At 41.9% G+C, this 22,924-nt stretch overlaps 2 protein-coding genes and 1 pseudogene across 4 annotated transcripts in view; all 3 read left to right on the forward strand.

Moving 5' to 3' along the window:
* The window catches only part of LOC134480543 (uncharacterized), a 55,259-nt gene that overhangs the window by 78 nt on the left and 32,257 nt on the right, over positions 1 to 22,924 (forward strand). Inside the window, exon 2 of one of the 2 annotated variants that reach the window (XM_063268093.1) lies at positions 114 to 475. The gene's annotated coding sequence lies outside the window, so the exon portion shown is untranslated. Of the gene's footprint in view, positions 1 to 49; positions 476 to 22,924 lie in introns of those variants that run through there. The other variant, XM_063268092.1, reaches the window with a different exon arrangement.
* On the forward strand, positions 27 to 20,811 carry LOC134480541 (uncharacterized). Of its 2 annotated transcripts, none has more exons than XM_063268087.1 (5): positions 27 to 567; positions 14,171 to 14,330; positions 15,664 to 15,795; positions 16,457 to 16,640; positions 20,021 to 20,811. In XM_063268087.1, exons 1-5 carry the CDS (start codon positions 561 to 563, stop codon positions 20,024 to 20,026), a joined length of 489 nt encoding a protein of 162 aa, XP_063124157.1. In that variant the 5' UTR covers positions 27 to 560; the 3' UTR covers positions 20,027 to 20,811. The 2 variants fall into 2 exon arrangements, with proteins under 2 accessions (XP_063124157.1, XP_063124156.1); XM_063268086.1 differs by lacking the exon at positions 27 to 567 and adding an exon at positions 13,264 to 13,455.
* Positions 4,965 to 5,894, forward strand: LOC134480265 (reticulocalbin-1-like; annotated as a pseudogene).

A 22,924-nucleotide genomic window follows, 5' to 3' on the forward strand; every position in this document is an offset into this window, starting at 1 on the left:
TTTAGCGCCCGCAGCAGCGCCTGTGCCTGGGCGAGTTTTCCTTCCGCGGGTGCCAGCAGCCCGGGCTCCGCCGCCCAAGCTGACTCCTCTCTCTCCCTCTCCGACCCCGGCAGGGCCCAGAGGTGATTCTGCCTGCACGACGTCCTCCTTCCTGGAGACGAGCTCTTCGCAGGCGCCACGTCGCGAACAAAAAGAGAAAAGAAAAAAATGAAAAGAAAAATCAGAAGCTGACAGAGAAGGGGGCGGTAACGGCGTTGGGGGTCACCTCGGCCACGGGAGGGCGCGCTAAGACAGTGGCGGGGTTTCCAAGGGCGACTCCACCCTGAAGTTTCCAGGGAAGAAGCCGAGGCTAGTCCTGCCAGGGGACCTGGAGGCCTGGCGCCTGGGCGGACCCCTAGCCCGACCTCCTGTCTGCTCCCCAGGGACAGCAAGCAGCAAGCAGGGCGGGCTGCACCTTAAGAGCAGCATCATCAAGGTACATAGGAGACCCGCGTCCCTCCTACAGCTCCTTCTGGGCCGCCCCCACCCCAGCCCTGGGAAAGCAGTGGCAGAAGGAGGCAATGCAAAGTGAGCCCATTGGGTAGGGGAAGGGAGGGTTCAGGGATGTATGGAGAGCTGAAGCAGGGATTGGAAAGCCTATGGCATTGGGAAAGAATGGAGAGGTGCTCTGGAGTGTGCATGAGAGCTGTGCTCTGACATCCCCAGAGCAACTTGGGGTTGTCACCTCTCTCTAGATTGACTTAGAATTAAATGACCTGTACCTGCCAGGGCAGGACAGGCTTTTCAGAGGCAGCTTAGCCTGGTGGCACACTCCCTGTAATTTTTCCATTGTATGTTAAAGGATGGGGATATTGGGAATATATTTTCTTAATACCTCAGGCAATTTATGCAGATTACAGTTCTGCATAATTTAATTCTTTCCTGCCTGCTATGAGCAGGCCTCCAGATCAGCAAGTTCCTTTGGAATGGTTTTCTTGTTTTTGTTTATTTTCCATGGTGCTGATTAGAAAGCCATGAATTGTTTTGTGAATTTTAAATTTCAAGAGGTGACACCCAGAGTTTATGGTGGTTTCCTTCAAACACTGCAGTGTAGTTGCAGCATAAAAACATACTTCTTGTGACAAGAACAGGAAAAAGAAAGTTGATGAGCTAAGGAAAGAGGAGCCTTGAGCCAGATCAACCATTTGGCTTCCTCAAATATGGAGCAAGCATGGAATGTGGCTTTTTCAGAATCGAGGGGGTTTTTAGGATTGGGCAGTGAATGCTGTCTGGTGCTAACCCGTCCCTTTTGTGGCTGACAACCCTTAGGAGAAGGTCAGAATGTGCCAACAGCACAGAGTGGGCACTGGTGGTGTTTGAACTCAGAAGTGCTCAGGAACTGTGAAAGTTTCTCTGTTATCACCCTGGATCCATCTAGTGAAATAGACCACTGTGATGCTGTGTAAGAGGCCATTGTGAGGGCTGGAGAGATGGCTCAATGGGTAAGAGCACCAAGTGTTCTTCCAGAGGTCCTGAGTTCAAATGCCCGCGACCACATGGTGGCTCTCAACCATCTGTAAGGAGTACTGATGCCCTCTTCTGTTGTGTCTGAAGACAGCTGCATGGTCTCACATATAAATAAATAAATCTTACAAAAGATTGTCATCTACTGTAGTTTCTGTGTGGACAGGGCACAGTTGAAGGGGCTTAAAAATCAAGTACATTGCCTGTCTTTAGAGATCAAGTGTATCATCTAACTTTCAAACTAAGAAATGTAGTGTCTTTTTTGCTGCTTCTGTACTTTTTAGTGATGTAACTTTTCTCCTATTACGTCATTTGTTTCCATGATAGTTGTTTTCAAGTATATATGATTATCGCTCCTATTTGCAGAGCTATTCAATATTTTCATTGGATAAATATTTGTGGTGAATTTACATTGTGATATCAGTAAAATGCTATGTGAAAATTTTAGAGAATATACGGGTTTGGGTAATTTTAATAACCTTTCCCCTCAAGTGGTGGCCTGTTTTCACATTGAAAAGACTGGAATTCATTACCATCCATAGCAGGATTGATAGGGAAGCGAAATGGACAGTGACAGTGTTGTTCTCTTTGACAGTTGTGGGAGCCAAGAAAGAAGTGTGACTTGCTTTTTGTGACTTACAATATCAAGACTGAGTATCATTACTGTAGAAGCCCATGGAAAAAATGATGAAGTTTTCAGAAATCACCAGTTAAAGAAATGGTGGTTTTCTTATATTGAATTCTGAGTTTCAAAGTTATGTTTCATTTTTCTTTATTAGTTAATGAGGCTTTTTATTAAGCTTTTTATTCACCATTACACCCTTAGATGCACAGTGCTAGGATCGTAGTAGGTGCTCAATAAATCACTGACCATTGGGGAGGAGGAATGATAAGAAAGTATGTATTTTCTGTAAGTTCTGTTAGTTTTGGGAACAGGTGGTTTTAAGTTGACCAGTTATAGCTTGGTATCTTGACCCACATAACACAACTTGACAGAACCCCCTTTCTAGCCATTATGTTCAACATATTTTACTCTTAATCATTCTTGAAAATCATGGAATTAGTGTGGAAAATTGATTTTACCTGCAGTATAGCAAAAAAGGCCAGTCTAGATAGGTAAGCAGATATGTTTCTCCATGAGCTGATGTCTTAAAACATCTAGATTTAGGAATTTAGTTTTGTGTTTTCTAAACATACATCGTACAGCATACAGATAACATCGTAATAGAATAAAGGAATCTTTTGATTTAGCACCAAATTCCCTAAAGCAATGACTACTGCACAGTTCTCTTGGACATATAAATAGCCTAAATTATATTTCACTCTTTTAAAGAAATAATGAAAGCACTTAAGGTTAAAGCAGAGCCCATGGGAAAAGTTTGCTGTGGTGTTTCTCTTTGGTTTCTTGTGCTCTTTCTAGAGAATGACTTTAAGAAGTCAGGGCGGTCAGGTGGTCAGTGTGGTCACGTAGTCATGAGCAGATGGTTAAGCAATGTGCTAGGGCTCCATCGGCCAGTGAGCCCAGCTGAAGAGGAGAGTCTAGCCAGTGAGCCTGACTGAAGAGCAGATGCTAGCCAGTGAGCCTGACTGAAGAGCAGAGGCTAGCCAGTGAGCCAGGCTGAAGAGCAGAGGCTAGCCAGTGAGCCTGAATGAAGAGCAGAGGCTAGCCAGTGAGCCTGAATGAAGAGCAGAGGCTAGCCAGTGAGCCTGACTGAAGAGCAGAGGCTAGCCAGTGAGCCTGACTGAAGAGCAGAGGCTAGCCAGTGAGCCTGACTGAAGAGCAGAGGCTAGCCAGTGAGCCTGACTGAAGAGCAGAGGCTAGCCAGTGAGCCTGAATGAAGAGCAGAGGCTAGCCAGTGAGCCTGACTGAAGAGCAGAGGCTAGCCAGTGAGCCAGGCTGAAGAGCAGAGGCTAGCCAGTGAGCCTGAATGAAGAGCAGAGGCTAGCCAGTGAGCCTGAATGAAGAGCAGAGGCTAGCCAGTGAGTCTGACTGAAGAGCACAGGCTAACCAGTGAACCTGACTGAAGAGCACAGGCTAGCCAGTGAGCCTGACTGAAGGCTGAAGAGCAGTGATTTTAACCTTTATTTCTAAGTTCTTCAGTTTTCCTAAAAGACAAAAGTTTCCCTCCATAAAGTTTGACTAAAGAGGTTCTCCTTGCTCTCTTCTTCTTATCTCCTTTCCTCTTGCTCTTATGACACAATAATTTCCTTACTCTCAAGGCCTTCCTCTCAACGCTATGCCTTTACTTCTAAGTTCTTCTTGAATTCTGTTCTCTTCAGTTCAGTTCTGTCTAAAAAGCTTCTCTCTCTTTGTACTCAGTATTTGTATATCTTTCTGAACACAGCATCACATGGTGAAATGTTCACCACAAGTTTGCACAGGAATTCAAATCATAAGTTGGATAATCAGTTTACGACAGAGAATGTTTACATGCATATCCATGAAGAGTAATCCTCAGGATAAACAGTCACCATCTGTCACCAGCTCCGCACATTCATGGAGAGTTAAAAGCTGTAATTTTTATGAGAAAAAAATAAGTGAAATTACCTATAGGCAAATCCAGTCAGTTATTTATGTTCAGTCCTTGCACCTATAGTAAATGATTCGTTCTCTTTTTATGAACTTTGGTTAATTGGTTTATACCCTCTTAGGATGGGCTCTAATTTGTAGATGCCTCCTTGGTATTGGAGAAGCAATTCACTCATGAAACTTTAAGAATAGAAGAGATCTCAATGCAATTTTGATTACCAGAGAAAACATAATAGCAATCCTATTATAAAAGCTTAAAATTACTAATCTAATTTAGGAATTCTTATAGAACCATCATTAGGAATTAAGAAATCAACTATTTGTCTATACATCATCACGCCAAGACAATACATCTTCGTTGCTCTGTGGTGATCTGCTCAAAAGAGTGGGGTAAATAGCATGACAAATACAGAGGCAGATGCTTGCAGTCAACCATTTAGCTGAAAACAGGGTCCCAAAGGGAGAGTTAAGAGAAAGGATTGAGGGAGCTGAAGGGGTTTACAGCCACATAAGAACAACAGTAAGAAACACCCAGAGCTCCCAGGGCCTAAACCACCATCCAAAGAGTACACATGGACAGACCCATGGCTACAGCTGAATATGTAGAAGAGAATGGCCTTCTTGGGCACAAATGGGAGGAGAAGCCCTTGGTCTTGTCAAGGCTTGATGCCCCAGTATAGAGGAAACCAGAACAGGGAGGCAGGTCGGCCTGGGAGTTTGGGTGGGTGGTAACACCCTCACAGTAGAAGGGGGAGGCCTGTTATAAGGGGTTTAGTGGATGGGAAACCAGGAAGAGGGATAACATTTGAAATGTAATAAAAGCCCTCTCTGGGGATGGACAGCGGCTAAGGTGCTCTGAGCAACTACTTCCCTGCTGCCTCCCTTTGATCACGACTGTGGTGTATGGTGTCAGCCTGGGACTCCCCATGGGATGCTGCTGGCACTGGTCCTGGTGTTCAGGGCCAAGAGCATGATGAGCAAGGAGCACATGGTTTGTCCCGATTAAGAGCTGGGCGAGTGGCAACCAGAGGACTAGGACAGTTTCCTGTACCATCATGAGGACTTCCTGGGCAAGGAGGACTCCAAGACCTTTGATAGTAAGCCTGGACGAGAGCAGGAGAGGCTGGGGAAAATTGTTGATCCAATTGACAGTGATGGAGGTGGCCTTGTTACTACTGAAGACCTGAAAGTTTGGATAAAACAGGTACAGAAAAGATACATCAACCAAAATGTGGCTAAACTCTGGAACGATTGGGATAGGGACATATACGAAAAGATCTCCTGGGAAGAATACAATCAGGCCAACTATGGCTACTACCTGGTTAACCTTGCTGAATTCCAAGATAGCTCTGATCATCACAACTTTAAAAAGTTGCCTCCATGAGATGAGAGGAGGTTTAAGGCCTTGACGGTGACCTGACAGCTACTCAGGACGGGTTCATTGCTTTTCTGCACTAAGAGGATTTAGAACATATGAAGGAGATTGTAGTTCTGGAAACGCTGGAGAATATTGACAAGAACGGGGATGGTTTTGTGGACTAGGATGAGTACATTGTGGACATCTTTTTCTCACGAGGACAATTGCCCTGAGACCGACTGGGTTTTGTCTGGGGAGCAGTTCAATGATTTCCCAGATCTGAACAAGGATGGGAAACTGGATTAGGATGAGATTCACCATTGGATCCTCCCTCAGGACTATGACCATGCACAGGCTGAGGCCCAGCATCTGGTGTATGAGTCAGATAAAAATAAGGATGAGATGCTGACCAAGGAGGAGATTCTAGACAACTGGACCATGTTTGTGAGAAGCCATTTCACCAATCACAGGGAAGATCTTACCAAAAATCATGATCATCTTTGAAAGACACTCATCCTCATATGGCCAATGGTCACAGGCTTTCTACAGATATTCTGCGTGATTGCTATATTTGTCAAGTATATAGCAGTTGTGTCCCTAAACAATGAGAAACCTTTCTAAAGCTCAAAAAAATCATACTTTGCACCACAAACAATAATAGTAGGAGATTTAAACACCCCACTTTCATCAATGGACATATCAGGGAAACAGAAATTAAACAGAGACATAGAAAGACTAACAGAAGTTATGAACCAAATGTATTTAACATATATTTATAGAACACTCCACCCTAAAACCAAAGGATATACCTTCTTCTCAGCATCCCACGGTACCTTCTCCAAAATTGACCATATAATCGGTCACAAAACAGGCCTCAACAGATACAGGAAGATAGAAATAATCCCATGTATCCTATCAAAAAACCACGGACTAAGGCTACTGATCAATAACAACAAATAGGACAGAAAGCCCACATATACATGGAATTTGAAGTCAGTGACAACTTGGTCATTGGAGACATAAGAAAGAAATTAAAGACTTCTTAGAAGCAAATGAAAATGAAGATACAACATACTGAAACTTATGGAACACAATAAAAGCAGCGCTAAGAGGAAAACTCATAGCTCTGAGTGCCTGCAAAAAGAAACAAGAGAGAGCATATGTCAGCAGCTTGACAGCACACCTCAAAGCTCTAGAAAAAAATTAAATAAACCCTAGAGAAGTAGAAAGCAGGAAATAATGAAACTCAGGGCTGAAATCAAACAAGAAGAAACAAAACCGAGTATCAAAAGAATCAGCAAACCCAGGAGCTGGTTCTTTGAGAAAATCAACAAGATAAATAAACGCTTAGCCATACTAACCAGAGGTCACAGAGAGTGTATCCAAATTAATAAAATCAGAAATAAAAGGGAGACATAACAGCAAAATCTGAAGAAATTAAAAAGATCATCAAATCCTACTACAAAAACGTATATTCAACAAAACTGGAAAATGTAGAGGAAATGGACACTTTTCTATACAGATACCAGGTACCACAGTTAAATCAGGAATAAATATACCTTCGAAACAAACCCGTAACTCATAAAGACATAGAAACTACTATTAAACATCTCCCATCCAAAAACAGCCCAGGACCAGATGGATTTAGTGCAGAATTCTATCAGACCTTCATAGATGACTTCATACCAATACTATCCAAACTATTCCGCAAAATAGAAACAGACAGAGCACTACCAAATTCCTTCTATGAAGCCACAATTACTCTTATACCTAAACCATACAAAGATAAAACAAAGATAGAGAAATTCAGACCTATTTGATTTATGAATATTGATCAAAAAAGCTCAATAAAATTCTTGCAAACTGAATCTAAGAACACATTCCAACGATCATCCATCATGATCAAGTAGGCCTCATGGCAGGATGCAGGGATGGTTTAATATACGGAAGTCCATCAACGAAATTCATCATATAAACAAAGTCAAAACCACATGATCATTTCATTAGATGCTGAGAAATCTTTTGACAAAATTCATTAATAAGTCCTGGAAAGTTCAGGAATTCAAGGCCTGAATCTAAATATAGGAATATGCAAAATACATCAAACCAGTAGCTAACATCAAACTAAACTGAGAAAATTGAAGGAATCCCACTAAAATCAGGGAGTAGACAGGGCTGCCCACTCTTTCCCTACTTTTTAATATGGTACTTAAAGTCCTAGCCATAGCAATCACACAATGAAATTAGGTCAATGAGAAAAAATTAGAAGGGATGAAGTCAAAACACTAATATTTGAAGATGATATGATAGTCTACTTAAGCAACACGAAAATTCCACCAGAGAACTACTTAATGTGATCAACAACTTCAGCAAACTGTCCAAGTATAAAATTAACTCAAACAATTCAGTAGCTTTCCTCTACTCAAAGGGTAAACAGGCTGAGAAAGAAATTAGGGAAATGACACCCTTCCCAATAGTCCCAAATAATATAAAATAACTTGCTGTTACTTGAACCAAGCAAGTAAAAAATCTGTATGACAAGAACTTCAAATCTCTGAAGAAAGAAATTGAAGACGATCTCAGAAGATGGAAATATCTCCCATGCTCATAGATTGGCAGGATGAATATGGTAAAAAATGGCTATTTTGCCAAAAGCAATATACAGATTCAATGCCAACACCAACAATATTCCTACTCAATTCTTTATAAAGGTAGAAAGTACAATTTGCCGTCATTTGGTATACCATAAAACCCAGGATAGCAAAAACTATACTCAACTATAAAAGAACTTCTGGGGGAATCACCATCTCTGACCTCAAGCAGTATTACAGAGCAATAGTTTGAATGGTATTGGCATACAGACAGGCAGATCAGCGGAACATAATTGAAGACACAGAAATGAACCCACACACCTATGGTCATTTGATCTTTGACAAAGGAGTTAAAACATCCAATGGTAGAAACATAGCATTTTTAACAAATGGTGCTGGATCAACTAGAGGTCAGCAGGCAGAAGAGTGCAAGTTGACCCATCATTATTACCCTGTACAAACCTTAAGTCCAAGTGGATCAAGGACCTCCACATCAAACCAGATACACTACAAGTAATAGATAAAATTAGGGAAGGGTCCCGAAGACATAAGAACTAAGGAAAATTTCCTGAACAAAATACCAATGGCTTATGCTTTAAGATTAAGAATCGACAAATGGGGGAACCTCATAAAACTGAAAAGCTTCTGTAAGGCAAAGGAGAGTGTCATTCAGACAAAAAGGCAACCAACAGATTGGGAAAGAATCTTTACCAATCCTGCATCTGATAGAGGGCTAATATCCAAACTATACACAAAACACAAGAAGTTAGACTACAGAGAGCCAAACAACCCTGTTAAGAAATGGGGTACAGAGCTAAAGAAAACATTCTCAGCTGAGGAATATCGAATACCTGAAAAGCACCTAAAGAAATGCTCAACATCCTTAGTCATCTGGGAAATGCAAATCAAAACAGGCTGAGAATCCACCTCACACCAGTCAGGATGGCTAAGATCAAAAACTCAGGTGACAACAGATGCTGGTGAGGATGTGGAGAAAGAGGAACACTCCTCCATTGTTGCTGGGATGGCAAACTGGTACAAGCACTCTGGAAATCAGTCGGAAGGTTCCTGAGAAAATTGGACATTGCACTACCTGAGCACACAGCTATACCTGTCCTGGGCATATACCCAAAAGATACTCCAACATAAAACAAACACATATGATCCACTGAGTTTATAGCAGCCTTATTCATAATAGCCAGAACCTGAAGTGAACCCAGATGCCCTTCAACAGAGGAATGGATTCGAAAAATGTGGTACATCTACACAATGGAGTACCACTCAGCTATCAAAAACAATGACTACGTTCAATTCATAGGCAAATGGAAAAAACTAGAAAATATCATCCACAGTGAGGTAATCCAATCACAGAAAAACACACTTGGTATGCTCTTGGGAGCGATGGCCTTGAAGCCCTCCATTATTGATGTTATTATTATGGTTAGCATTAAGTATGACTGGGTTCATGGAAAATCCCCAGCCAGCTGCAGAAGACTAATACAAATGTGGTGGTCAAGATGAATAATCATATGATAACGTGTGACGTTAAGATACCCAATGTCATGACCTGTAACCTTTCTGAAAAACCAATATCATCCTGCTGACTAATAGATATGACAAACCTGTGACCTTTCTGACAACCTGTCAACATCAGCCGATTCCCTGACCACATGAATATTGTGTCCTTGGCGTGGGTAATTGTTTCTTACTTCTCTCCTCTCTCTGTTACCCTTTTTATGGTACAAATTCAGCCTTGGGGAAAAATAAAATTGTCGCCTTGATCAGACTCTTGTCTTGGAGTCCTTCGTCACGTCTCTTGTCCCCCATTCTCTTCCAGATTCTCAGCACCCCTCATTGACAGTATGTACTCATTGATAAGTGGATATTGACCAAAACCTCAAATTACCCAAGATGCAATCTACAGATCTCAGGAAACTCAAGAAGAAGGATGACCAAAGTGCAGATGTTCCACTCCTTCTTAAAATGGGGAACAAAAGTATCCATAGGAGGGGATATGGAGGCCAAATCTAAAGCAGAGACTGAAGGAACAGCCATTCAGAGCCTGCCCCACATGTGGCCCATATATATAGAGCCACCAAACTAGGTAAGATTGATGAAGCTAAAAAGTGCTTACTGAAAGGGACCGGATATACATCTCCCCTGAGAGACACATCCAGAGCATTTCAAATAAAGAGGTCAGTGCTGGCAGTAAACTAGTGAACTGAGAACAGGACGCCCTTTATGGGAATTAGAGGAAGGATTCAAAGAGCTGAAGGGCTTGCAACCCCATAAGAACAGCAATGCCAACCAAATAAACCACTAGCAAAAGACTATACATGGACTGACCCAGGGGTCCAACTGCATATGTAGGAGAGAATAGGCTTGTTGGGGCACCTGTGGAAGTGGAAGCCCTTGTTCTTAACAAAGTTGGACCCTGAGTGCAGGGGAATGTCCGGGAAGGGGTTTCTAAGTGGCATGGATTGGGGGACCATATATATGGGAGAGGGCACGGCAGGGGGTTTATGGACCAAAAGCTAGGAAAGGGTATAACGTTTGAATAAAACATATATATCTATTAAAAAAACTAAAATTTAAAAAAATGATACTAATGCCAAAAAATAATCAAAAAATGTGAATAAGAAAGACAGTTTAATATTTGGAAAAAGATGAATGCCAGGTATTTGAAAAACTGTATGACCATGGTAAACACTTTAATATACGTGAGAAATTTTTTACATGTTAATGAACTGCATCTTTTTTTTAAATAGTGAATGGAATTACAGTCCCTTCCTGGCTGTGAGGCTAGGTATCCAGATGTAGTGGAATTCATTATTTGTTGAGTCCTGAAACTTTGTGTCTGCTTCTAACTCAGCTTATGCCAAGGAAACTAGGCCAAGGTGATATCTAAGCCATTGACCAAACCATCTGGACTAACAATCACAGGTGAAATTCCACCTTGTAAATGGGAGGAGAGGAATAAAAGATACCTTTAAAGATTTAAAAAAAATGAAATGTACCCAAAAAAATCCAATAAAAAAGTTTAAAATAAAAATAAATTAGGAAATACAAAATACTGTGTTACCATTCCACAATAATGATGTGTTTCTTCTGTGATAGCTTACAGGTTAATTTACTTTTCTATGACTGTTTTCTTATTTGAAAGTAAGTAATGGCATCATCTGTGGAATGATGGTGAGAACAAAACCTTTGCCTAACTTGAATAATCGATCCCTCCTGAGCATGTGCTTAACATTCTAAGCACAGGGAAATTTCCTGAGGGAATTAAAGAACAAAATCCAAACATAAAACAGGAACAACAATGATTTAAAAACATTCTGCACTCTGGGTATGAAGGCCTGTTACAACTTTAATCAGCTTTGTAGGTATTTCTAATAAACACACAAAGAAACAAAAATCCTATCACAGTCCTAGCAGTTGCATCCAACAAAGAGAGAGCTGTGAGGTAGTGTGTGCTGCTTCTTTCCCCAGATACCCCTGGGCCTCAGGCCTGCACCCAGTGAGCTGGACCAAGAGCAGCCAGGTTGAAATTCCTGCTGCCATGGCAGGATTCTACAGGAACATTTCCCTTTGACAACAAGGAACCTGTGTGGAGGAGACCTCTTGGTGAGTCCTCAAGGACTCTACATGTCCTATTCTGCAGGGAGAAGCCCTGCCAGGTCTTTGGCAAGGCCAGCCAGTTGTCTGGGGAAGTCTCTGGTCCTGTGGCAGAGGGCGAGGAATGGCAGAAAGAATGGAAGCTCCACTGAGAGCAAACGATAACCCTTCTAGGCCTATGAACTCCGAATTGATTTATCTTGTCAGCTGATGCCCTATTCACATTTTCTTACTATCATACAACTGTGATCTTGATGAGCAGCTGGTCTCTTGTTTTCTTAATCAGTTCTTTGTTGTCACAGACCTTTTTAACTTACTCCAGCCCATGAGACTTACTCATACCTTCTCTATGCAGTAGGACCCTTGGTGGGCCTGTCATCTCAAAAATAGAAGGTTCAGTAATCCACAAGATTGGACTCCAGTTTGCCTCAGGCCAGGAAAGAAGTCAGCTACCATTAGTAAAAGAGCAAGGGAAAAATTACATAGGAAAAACAAGTGGCTTAATCAGAAGAAAAGATCCTCAACTTCTAAGGCCCGCACATCTGCACCCCTCTCTTCTGAGCTTTGTATAGTGATGTTGTATAACTCCAGATGGTAGTAAAAGGCAGAGTTCTTCCCAGAAACGTCATACATGATTTTCACTCTTACATCTGTGAGGTTTGGTGGCATTATAGCACACATTCAGGTGGGATTATAAAACCTAGGATAAGAAGACAGAATCCACATATCACAATGCCAAATGGACACCCTCCAGAACTTATGGACTCATTAAAATTGAGCTTCAACCTGACCTCACGCCATTCCACTCCCTTCCCGTCCTCCTGATTGTTATGTTTGCTAGAAGTAAAAGATCATGGTGCAGCCCCCAATATTCTCATGCGTGGACTTGGCTATTCAGGAAGAATGATATTGTAAAAGTGATGGCTATGTAGTTACAATGTAGTAACACAAGGTCCAGGTTGACATTTGCTCACTGATGTCCAATTTAATTGTCTTGTTATATTTGAGAAAGGGAAGATATCCTACATAATATATAAAATGGACAGAAACTTATTCTTTTATATATGCCCTGTAGTTGATCCCTATGTTCCCATGGAAAAGGAGTTTTTATTGCAAAAAAAATAGGATTATAGACCATTGATTTTGTGAAATACATGGATATGTAAATGGAAACAATGTCGGCTGTCAAGGACTGCACAGTAAGCAAATATTTCCAGGTTTTATACACTCAGAGGTATAGAAGAAATATATTGGCCTCCAGAAAAAGGGAAAACCTTAGGAATGGAAATGTGTGTCACATGCATTGTCTCAAGTAGTAGATTTACTTTTAAGTAAAGTCTCCCTCCTCCTTGGTCCCTAGAGATTTGGGTGCTAAGAAAAATCTGCTCTCAAATTCAGGGTTGTAAGCAACCCTCCCCAGCAAAAGCATTGTTGACTTCTAATGAAGCAGAGAGAAATATCTAGCTTTGAAATAGAGGTTGCCAAATGGTATTCCCAGCGACACATGAGAGACTGGAGGAAAGGGTCCCCACAGAAAATCATTAGTTTGGGGAGAGCTGGTTATTAGGTAGGCCATAGAACTTTCCAGTGACATCACCAGTAAGCACTTCACTGGGCAATCTATTGTATCCAAGAGATCCCTAGAATCTTCTGTGATGTCACCAGTGTTGTGGTGACACCAACTGCCTTTGGGATCTTTCTTCAGTTCCCTTTGGGTTCACAAGCAGTCATGTTTCGCCAGCTGATCAGGCTATTTCGGAAGGAAAGGGGAGATCAAGGAGAGACCATACCAGGTCAGAGGGAAGCTGACCTCCTCTCTAGTGAAACAGGAAGGAGGAAATCATTCTGGGGAAGGCTTGGTGAGTCTGGGCAGAGTTGGGGAACATCCTCAAGGAGGTAGGTTTGAGATGTGCCTTCTAAGGCTAGGCCTTACAAGCAGGAGCCTTGGGATTTCTCAAAGGCAAACCAAGAGTCAGGAGTTCCTAATCTTAAATTTGAGAGAAAGACATAAAGTGGTAAGCCTTCAGTGTCTTTTCTTGAAGTTTTTTAACTGTGAGTGTCAATGAATGGCAGGAGGAGGCACTGTGAGATTAACAATGTGACCATCCATGGTTGGGAGTTGAAGCACTTCATCCTCTAGATTACTGTAGGTTACATAAGTCTATGATGGCGAGAACAAGGAAGGATGCACCCCTAGTCATGAATTGAGTTCTCAGACACTTTGGGCTGGAACACAGATGATTAGAGCTTGATGGAGCTAAGCATTATGAACTCCAGGATTAACTGCACCACATCTGATATGAGATAATATTATCCCAGATGTTTATGTCTCAGTCAGGTTATAACTTTCAGTGTCAGGGGTCCTATAATAGTGACTGTGGCACGTGTATGGCATTAGAGGTTGGGAAGAGGGTCATAGCTTAAAGTCCAGCTTCAAAATAGCTTTTCTGCTCTTTTTGGGATTCACCCAGTCTACCATTTCATCTTCCTCAACTGCCTTTTGGTATTCAGAATGGTCTTTTCCTCCCATGGGCCATCAAATATGCAAATTCACTTGGGTTTATCTATCTACAGGTTTTGGTAGGAAGGCATCATCCCAAAATGTCATCAGTCAGCAAGTGGAGTGTGTAAAGGAACTGGAGGAACTCAAATTTGAAATCCAGAAGTGTCAATTCGAGAGGGATGAACTTTACCAAATCCTGGACCTTTATATCTATGATGATTGGGACCACAGGTAATCATTATGCCCAGTAACCTGTTCACTGTCTTGTGCTCTCTCTCTGCTAACCCAAGATTTCCTCATAGCACGAGAGAGTTTCACCTCTCATCCTGGATTTTAAGGAGAGTTGGCAGGCATTAGCTTGTGAGATAAGCTAGGTGCTGTGTGTTTGGGGTTAACCTGTTTTGTAGTTGAGCCTGAGGTGGTTGGAGATGCATTGGTTCTGTCAACAGCTGGAAGGACCTGGTCACACTTACTGCAACTGTGTGTGTGAATGAAATGCCTGCAGGTCATCACTCTTTTCCTCTGAATTTGTTCATTATACACTGATTCTATGGCACCTCCATGGATGTAGTTGGCATTCTAAATGTGTTTGGATATGGGTTGGTATGTATATATGTGGATGTATTTGTTGGTGTTTTCCTCAGGATCAGGACGTCTGGGACCTTTGATGGGGTCTGAGTATTTGTGTGATGGACAGTTTGCAGGTCATGATAGTGATGAGTACGTGGGCCCACATTGATCTACAGAGCACTTTGCTCCTTCTGTATACCTTGGTGGCACACAGGACTCTCCTGAGGGGAGGAGGTGCTATAAATCCTCTTCCCTATCAAACATATTTATGCCCTCTGAGAATTCATGTAACAATAGAAACCAAGGATTGAGTATACGTGCTTTCAAAACAAGAGAAATGTCATCACAGCTTTCTCTTGGGCCCAAAGCTGTGGCACAGACTGGAGGAATTTTCTTCCTGAACTAGTCAATTCCATCATGCTCACCTGGCCAGCTCTTGAAGGTCAGGTCCCTCCAATTGGTCCCTTGGCTCTGTTGTCCTGTGCCCAGGATAATAAACTTAACCAGTACAAATACTTTGAAGGAGCAAGTATGTGGTACATACTGAGTTCAAGTAATCGAGAGAACAGTCTGATTTTACCTAATTTGTTTCACCTGCTTTTGATCTTTACTTTTTTATTTTTTTAACTATCCAGGGATTGTTCATTGTGACCTAGAAATGGTCACTGTGGTCTTGACCGTTGTTATCCCCAAACAGGCAGCTCTCAGGCTCTGCCCTCTCCTATATAGTGAGTCTTTGCAGAACCATATCTCCCCAAGATTCCAAGGAGTCCTTATTTCAAAACAAATGTTTGCTTATGTACATGGAAATATTTTCTGTGGATTGAGTCTCACTGTTGGGTTTTGGTCTGGTTTTTCAGTTTGCCACTTTCTTCCCTTCCACCATTCCTTGAATTTGAACTGTTTTATTATATATTTTTTATTTACATTTCACCTAATTCTGAAATCATGAGTTCAAAATGTTATTTGTTCCTTTGGCCATGACCTAACCCAGGCTGGATGTTGAATTGCCAGTCCTTCAATCTGAACATGAGATGAGAATGATGGCTATGCAAATGATGACCAACTCAATAAGTGATGCCATGGAGAGGTACAAGGAGCTCATACAAGTGAACAGTTCCTACCGGTGAGTCGCTGACAGAGATGAGAACCCAGCACTAGGCAGGGAATGCTTCTGTCCTGTGTGACTTTGAACCAAAGTCAGGGCTCTGGTTCTGTAGTGTCTGACTCTTAACAAGAAGCCTGCCTTGTGGCAAGGGTCTTAGATTTGTAGCTCTTGAACTCAGTTGTCCTACATGTGAAGGGTGTAGAAGACCTTCCAATTGTTATTTTCCCCATTAAGGATCCTCTAGATAGAAAAGGTTTGCACCATAATGGGAATATCAATCAACTCTGAATCTCTAGAACTCTGACAGGATGTCTATGATCCATGAGAAACACATGGAAAGATTATACAGCTATTGGATCTTCAACCACCCCTCAGAGGGGATTTCCCCACTCCGTGAAGTTGTTTTCAGCATACTATGGACATATAAGCACCCATATGGACCATTTCTTCTTCCTTGATTTATATAAACCGTCTTAGTGTCAGGATTTTCAGAAGTACTTTGATTCACAGGGAATGTGTCCTCTGGATTTGACCTCCTCTAATTGGTGTTAACTTGTATAGTGTGGCTCTATTCTGGGGATTTCTGGGGATGAGGGCCCTTGAAGGGATGATTGGACTTGCAGGAGTGACAGGCAAATAGAAGCTGGCTGGGATTTACCATTGTTTGTTTGTGGTTCAGCATCAGGCAATCCCAGCTCCTGCGTGAACAAGCTCAATTGAAGAACAATATACAGATTTTGCTGAATGAGAAGAGAAAACTGCTGGTGGAGCAGACTGAACTGCCAGCATCCTCTGTGGAGACAAAGAGGTTCTGTGAAGATGCTGGAATGAACATCTGTGTCCCCAGAGCCAAGCAGCAGCAGGTAGGGTTAGGACTCAGGGTCAGGCTGTCCTCATGTCTTACCATAAACATAGACAAACCAATGTAACTGTCTATTGACTGATCCATGTCCTGACCTAGGTCTCATCCAAGTATTCATTCATGTGATGGTTTACAAGGCTTTCTGTGGAGATAGCCCCTTTTCAAGAAACTGCATGTTTGGAAAGCAAATGCTCCTGCTCTTCTAGATTGTGCAGTTTATTAAGGGAGATGGGTTGATCACACAGCACAGCACTACATGCCATTATGTGTGGAGGGTGCTATGTGGGAGCCCCTCTTTAGACTAGAGCAGGGCTTTGAGAGATGAAGCAAAAGCCCAGAGCCCATTTTCTTTACAGGGTCATGTGAGATTCCAGGAACAAATAGTTTAGAAGGAGGAGAGCCTGGTGGAAATGCCAAAGAAATGGTTCTCATTGTCATCTTTTGGTGGATTTGTTCTTTCTCCCCCATTTTCCCTGTATATCGAGACCATCTCTTCATGCTTCCTGAATCATGGGTACCTGACAGAGCCTGAGGAGCAGCATGTCAGTCCTGTTTTGTTCGAGTGTTGCTGGAGAGTTCATATCTTGACCTTATACTCTGTAGATGCTTGGAAAAGCAGGGATGTGGAAAGGTGTTCTCAAAACCTGACAATTGGCATGAGAGATTTGAGACTTCAAGAACAGAGTTATCTACCCCCATTCTCACCAAGAAGAGTGCTATCTAGGCCTTTTTATTCCTCTCGGAAAGAATGGCTGAGTAGTGATTCTCTCTTAAAATACATGCTTTGAATAGTCTATATTATGTTGTTCCTCCAGCATGATGGGATCTTCATTGTTTTCTGCCGACTTGTGATTTTTGGTGTGTGTGTGTGTGTGTGTGTGTGTGTGTGTGTGTGTGTGTGTGTGTGTGTGTGTGTTTCTTTGTGCATAATTGCACAGGTGAGTCTCTATTGCCATGTTTCATGAGAAAAAGAATATAAAAGTTCCCTTTGCATCCATGAATATCAAATATAGCACTCCAATCACTTGGAATCTCCACCTAACTCTGTACAGCAAAAGAACCCAAAACACTTGTAAAGTTAGATTTTAAAGTGATTGGGGAAAAATGATTGGTCTGCATCGAAATCCTTTGGAGCACATCAAAGGAATGGAGTACATGGAGGTAAGGGGGGCTGCTTTATAAAATGCATTGATTTATGATCCTTCTCTGTTCTTTGTGAATTGTGAAAGCCCACTGGAAGATTGTGTCACTCACTGTGTCTTCTCCAAGGTTGCTTTCCACATTGCCTGCTACCATTTCTTTCCAGCTACCTTGGCACACTACAGCTTCCCCTGGGAGTTTGGCTTGGATTTCATTCATTGAGAATTTGAGTTGCTTGGAGTTGTATCATCATCCAGCAAAAGTCCCATAGCTATGCTGTGGTGCAAGAACAGGGCAGTTTCAGGAGCCCCTTTAGGTGCACAGATAATCTAAAGCGCTCCCCTATGTTATCTGTGTAGCATTCTGCAAGTGCTGTCAATCACCATCATTTTCTCTCAGTTAATTTCAGCCTCAATGGAGTTAGGAGAAATGATGAAATTCAGACGGGTCTGTTAGTGGACAATCAGAAAGGCCTGTGAGAAGCCATGTTCTTTAAGTGGAAAAGAAGTGTTAGTTGACCCAGAGATCCCAGAGAAAAGATTAGGTGTCCAACTAGAGCAACTAGAGCACATCTGGGTTGTAGTGGTCCAAGGAGGGAAACTGTATGAGAGGTTGGAGCCCTTCAGTGGATTATGACTCAGTGTGAGACAATCCATGTAAGCATTTATTTATTTACTCCAAATATCTGTGACACAATCACATTATAGGTAGAAACATTGTTCATATGAATCCTGGTTATGGAGATTTCCTATGATTCTGGGGGCATAGCTTTGGGCATGAAGTCACTCAGGCTATGGTAAAGACAGCTCCTATTAGAAGAAGCTGCACTCTATGGGGAAAGTCTGAAACAGTGAACAAGAACAGGAGTCTAGTCCACCACCAACATATGATCCTTTGCTGGGAAACAAGACTGCTCTACTCAGCCTTGGGAACTTGCTAAGCCAGACTGGTAAAAGGGAAAGAACCCTGATTCTATGTTGGTTTATGGGAGGGCAGCACAACACTGACTGAGCTGTCTATAGGCTAAGACAACTATGTACATATCCCACTCAACATTTGTTTTTATGCCTCCAGAGTATCCTGGGGAATCATTCTATTAAGTATTAAAAGGGAAAGTAAACACTGCAATGTGCTATGTTTATATTGTGTAAACACAAATGGCTTGCATGTTTGCCAGTTTGTATTAGTGTGTCTGTGTGTGTGTTTGTGTGCACACATGCATGCATGCTTCCATTGACAGTACAGTCATCTGATGACCAGGATAAGGAAGGATTAGAGGAAAGGATGCAGGACACTCTGAAGCAGAAATAACCGATTAACCAGGAAAGTGGCTTGGGAGGAACATTGTTGAAGCATTCTGATATTTTTGAGAGCAGTCAGGTAGGAACACAGACTGGCAGAAGCCAATTGGATTTCCTGTCCCTATATAACTATCCTTTTTGGATGGCTGACCACTGACAAGGTTTTCACCATCAGTCACCTAAAGAAATATTCAGAGTATTGTTCTGGTACAGTTTATGTGAATATTGTCCATGACACAATATGTATAATCCTCAGGATTTCTTTATATTTTGTACTTCTTTCTTCCTGTTAACTCTCTGATAAGATCTGAGGACATTTTCTCTTCTGTCCTCTCACAAATTGCATTACAATAACCATAGTCTTACAGGGGTGCTGTTATGTATCTCCATCAATATAAACTTTAATGTTCCTTGTGTGTGCTATGAGGATTTGCATGGTGCACATTCTCAGTGATTACAGGATATGTGCAGTGAGCATGGATTTGAAGTGAGATGGCTTCTCTGTGTATTTGCAGATCAGTTGTTACAAATTGAACCTAAGCAGGTTCCTTCAGTGCTGACATAATCAGAACTTTCACCTCAATTCTGGGCATGTTCTCCAGAAGGCATCCACATGGTATTCTAGGTTGCTCATACCATTCTTGAACTCAGATTCAGACCCAGCTACAAGGTATTATTCAATATAATAAACCTGGACCAGTGACAAAATATGCTCATTTTTCTCTCAATTCCAGTACAGTGCATAGTCCACAGTTCAAATTCTAGCAGTTTGAAAAGCTGAGATATAAATCCAAGCCCAGGTACTCTAGGACACTTGGGGATGCAGGGACTGACCTCAGCTGACAGGTCATGCTGGATTGTCCAACTGAATAGAGCTGATGTAAGAGGGAGAGCTGAATTGACAACCACTCACTAAACCTTTTTTCCCTTGCTCTGCTAGGTCTGAAATTCTCCAGCAGAAACTCGAACATGACACAGTCCAGGACAAGATCTCCCTTGGAGAGAAGAACTACAGGAGGAGAACTAAGTGTGCACAGCAAATACACCACTATTGCATCTCATCTGTACTGTCCATAGCAATTGTGGACTGCATTTTCCTCTTTTATTTTAACTTCTTTGGATTGAATAGGCCTTACTTTCACCTCAGCTCTCTCCAGCAAGTGTACACTTTTGGAGGGACCCAGAAAAGTGCTGATGCACATCAATCAAGAGCTGCTGGTCATCCAGAAAGACTGTGCACGTGTAAATTTGTACTTGTCCTGATGGGTCATCCAGAAGAGTTTCATGGAGATCAGGTCACAACATTGGAAAGACTATGAAACAAAGTCTGTAATATCATTTATTCTCAGTATTGGCAGGCTTTTTCCTTAATACCCCCACTCCAACAAAACAGACCTACTTCCACTCCTCTTGAAAAGATTATTACCATCACTAACTGCTTGTCTACTATGTCTCCAAGGCAAGCCACAGGCTATAAGTCTATTCTGCAAAAGGAGCAGCAAAAAATGCTTAGCGCAATTCCTCTATTTAAAGTATGCTTGAGTTTTGATTATTTTGGTTTTTTGGTTTTCCTTCTATTCATTTGAAGATTTGTTATTTATCTGTTGTTGTTGTTTTGTTCATTTGCTTTTCTATTTTGATAAGGATATAGACTGTATATATTTACTACCTGCATCTGGTTACTATCAAGTAAATTGGATGTATTCTGGTGAATAAAGGAGTAATCTCAAACTCTTCACTCTTAAGAACCTTCTTTATTGATCATTAGTGTCAACATCTGAAGTCCCACAGTGATCAGGGAGGGATGGATCTCTGAATTCTCATCGGGACTGGGCATCACATCACTTCCCAGTTAGACGGAGATTCAAGGGCAATTACACAGTTCACTGTGTTTCCAACTCTGTGAATTTCAACTTCATCATACATATATTACCCACTGTGTATGCTTGCTCTCAAATATATAGTTACCTCTAAATTATACTCTGTGGATGAGAGTGTTGAACAAATTAATGGGATAAACATTAATTTTTCTGTAACACCTCCCAGGACATATAAACCTGGTATAAGGGAGTTTAAAGCAATCGGGAATCCTGCACCCAAATTCCATGGCGGAGAGTGCGGAACTCCCACGAATGCAGATAATCCTGAGACCACAGGACAGAAAGCCACTTCTGCCCAGCTCTGCCCACATCTCTGGCACAATATTAATCTGCATGATGCCTCTGGAAAGAGGAATAGAGGAGCAGTCAGCGGCAGGAACCTGCTTGGTCCAGCCTGGGCCCAGAACCTACCTGGGCCCTGAGCATAGGGCCCTGAGCATATTTGAAGAAAACCATAGGCATACAATTCTCTGTTTCCTTATTGTGGCTTTTGTTATTTGAAGCTCTAAACACCATTTTGTTGTTGTTGAATTTTAATTGGATATTTTTCATTTCGAATTCAAATGTTATTCCTTCCTTGTTTTCCAGAAATAAGTCCGAATACCATTGCACTCCCCCTCTTCTATAAAGGTATTCCCTTCACCATCCATCCACTTTCCCAGCCTAGGCAGGACCAAGGGCTGCTCACTCCATTTGTGTCCAAGAAGGCCATCCTCTGATACACATGCAGATGAGGCCATGGCACAGTCCCTGTATAGTGGTTGGGTAGTGGTTTAGTCTCTGGGAACTCTGCTTGGCAGGTATGGTTGTTCTTATGGGGTTGCAAGTCCCTTCAACTCTTTCAATCTTTCTGTAATTCCTCCAACTGATGTCCAGTTCTCAGTTCAATGGTTTGCTGCTAGCATTTGCCACTGTATTTGACATGATCTGGCTGTGCCTCTCAGGAGACATCTATATCCAGTTCCTGTCAGCAATGCACCTCTTAGCTTCATCCACCTTATCTAGTTTGGAGGCTGTATGTGTATAGGCCACTCATGGGGTAGACTCTGAATGGCCATTCCTCCAGGCTCTGTTCTAAACTTTGCCTCCCTATCCCTTCAGTAGGGATTCTTCTTCTCCTTTAAAGGAAGGAGTGAAGCATCAGCATTTTGGTCATCCTCACTGGATTTCATTTGGTCTGTGAATCTTGAGGAATTTGAGCATTTGGGCTAATATCCACTTATCAATGAGTGCATACCATGTGTGTGTTTCTGTGACTGGGTTAACTCACTCAGGAGGATATGTATTAGTTCATTCTCTTTGCCTATGAATTTCATGAAGTCATTGTTTTTGAGATCTCTGTAGTACTCCATTGTGTAGATGAACCACACTTTCTGTTTCCATTCCTCTTTTGAAGGGCATCTGGGATCTTTTCATTTTCTGACTATTATAAATACAGCTGCTAAGAACATGGTGGAGCATGTGCCTTGTTGTATGTTGGAGCAGCTTTTGGGTATATGTGCAAGAGAGGTACAGCTGGGTCGTCAGTTAGTGCAATGTCAAATTTTCTGAGGAACCTCCAGACTGATATCCAGAATGGTTGTACCAGTCAGCAATCTCACCAACAATGGAGGAGTGTTCCTCTTTCTCACATCCGTGCAAGCGTCTTCTGTCGCCTGAGTGTTTTGTCTTAGCCATTCAGACTGGTGTGAGGTGGAATCTCAGGGATGTTTTGATTTGTATTTCCTTTATTACTAAAGATGTTGAACATTTCTTTTGGTGCTTCTCAGCCACTCCATATTCCTCAGCTGTTAATTCTTGTTCAGCTCTGAACCGCAGTTTTTAATAGGATTAGTAGTATCCCTACAATGCAACGTCATGAGTTCTTTGTATATTTTGGATATTAGCCCTCTATCAGTTGTAGGATTAGTACAGGTCTTTTCCCAATCTGTTGATTGGTGTTTTGTCCTAACCACAGTGTCCTT

Source organism: Rattus norvegicus, chromosome 9, assembly GCF_036323735.1.
Source record: "Rattus norvegicus strain BN/NHsdMcwi chromosome 9, GRCr8, whole genome shotgun sequence".
Taxonomy (NCBI): Eukaryota; Metazoa; Chordata; class Mammalia; order Rodentia; family Muridae; genus Rattus; species Rattus norvegicus.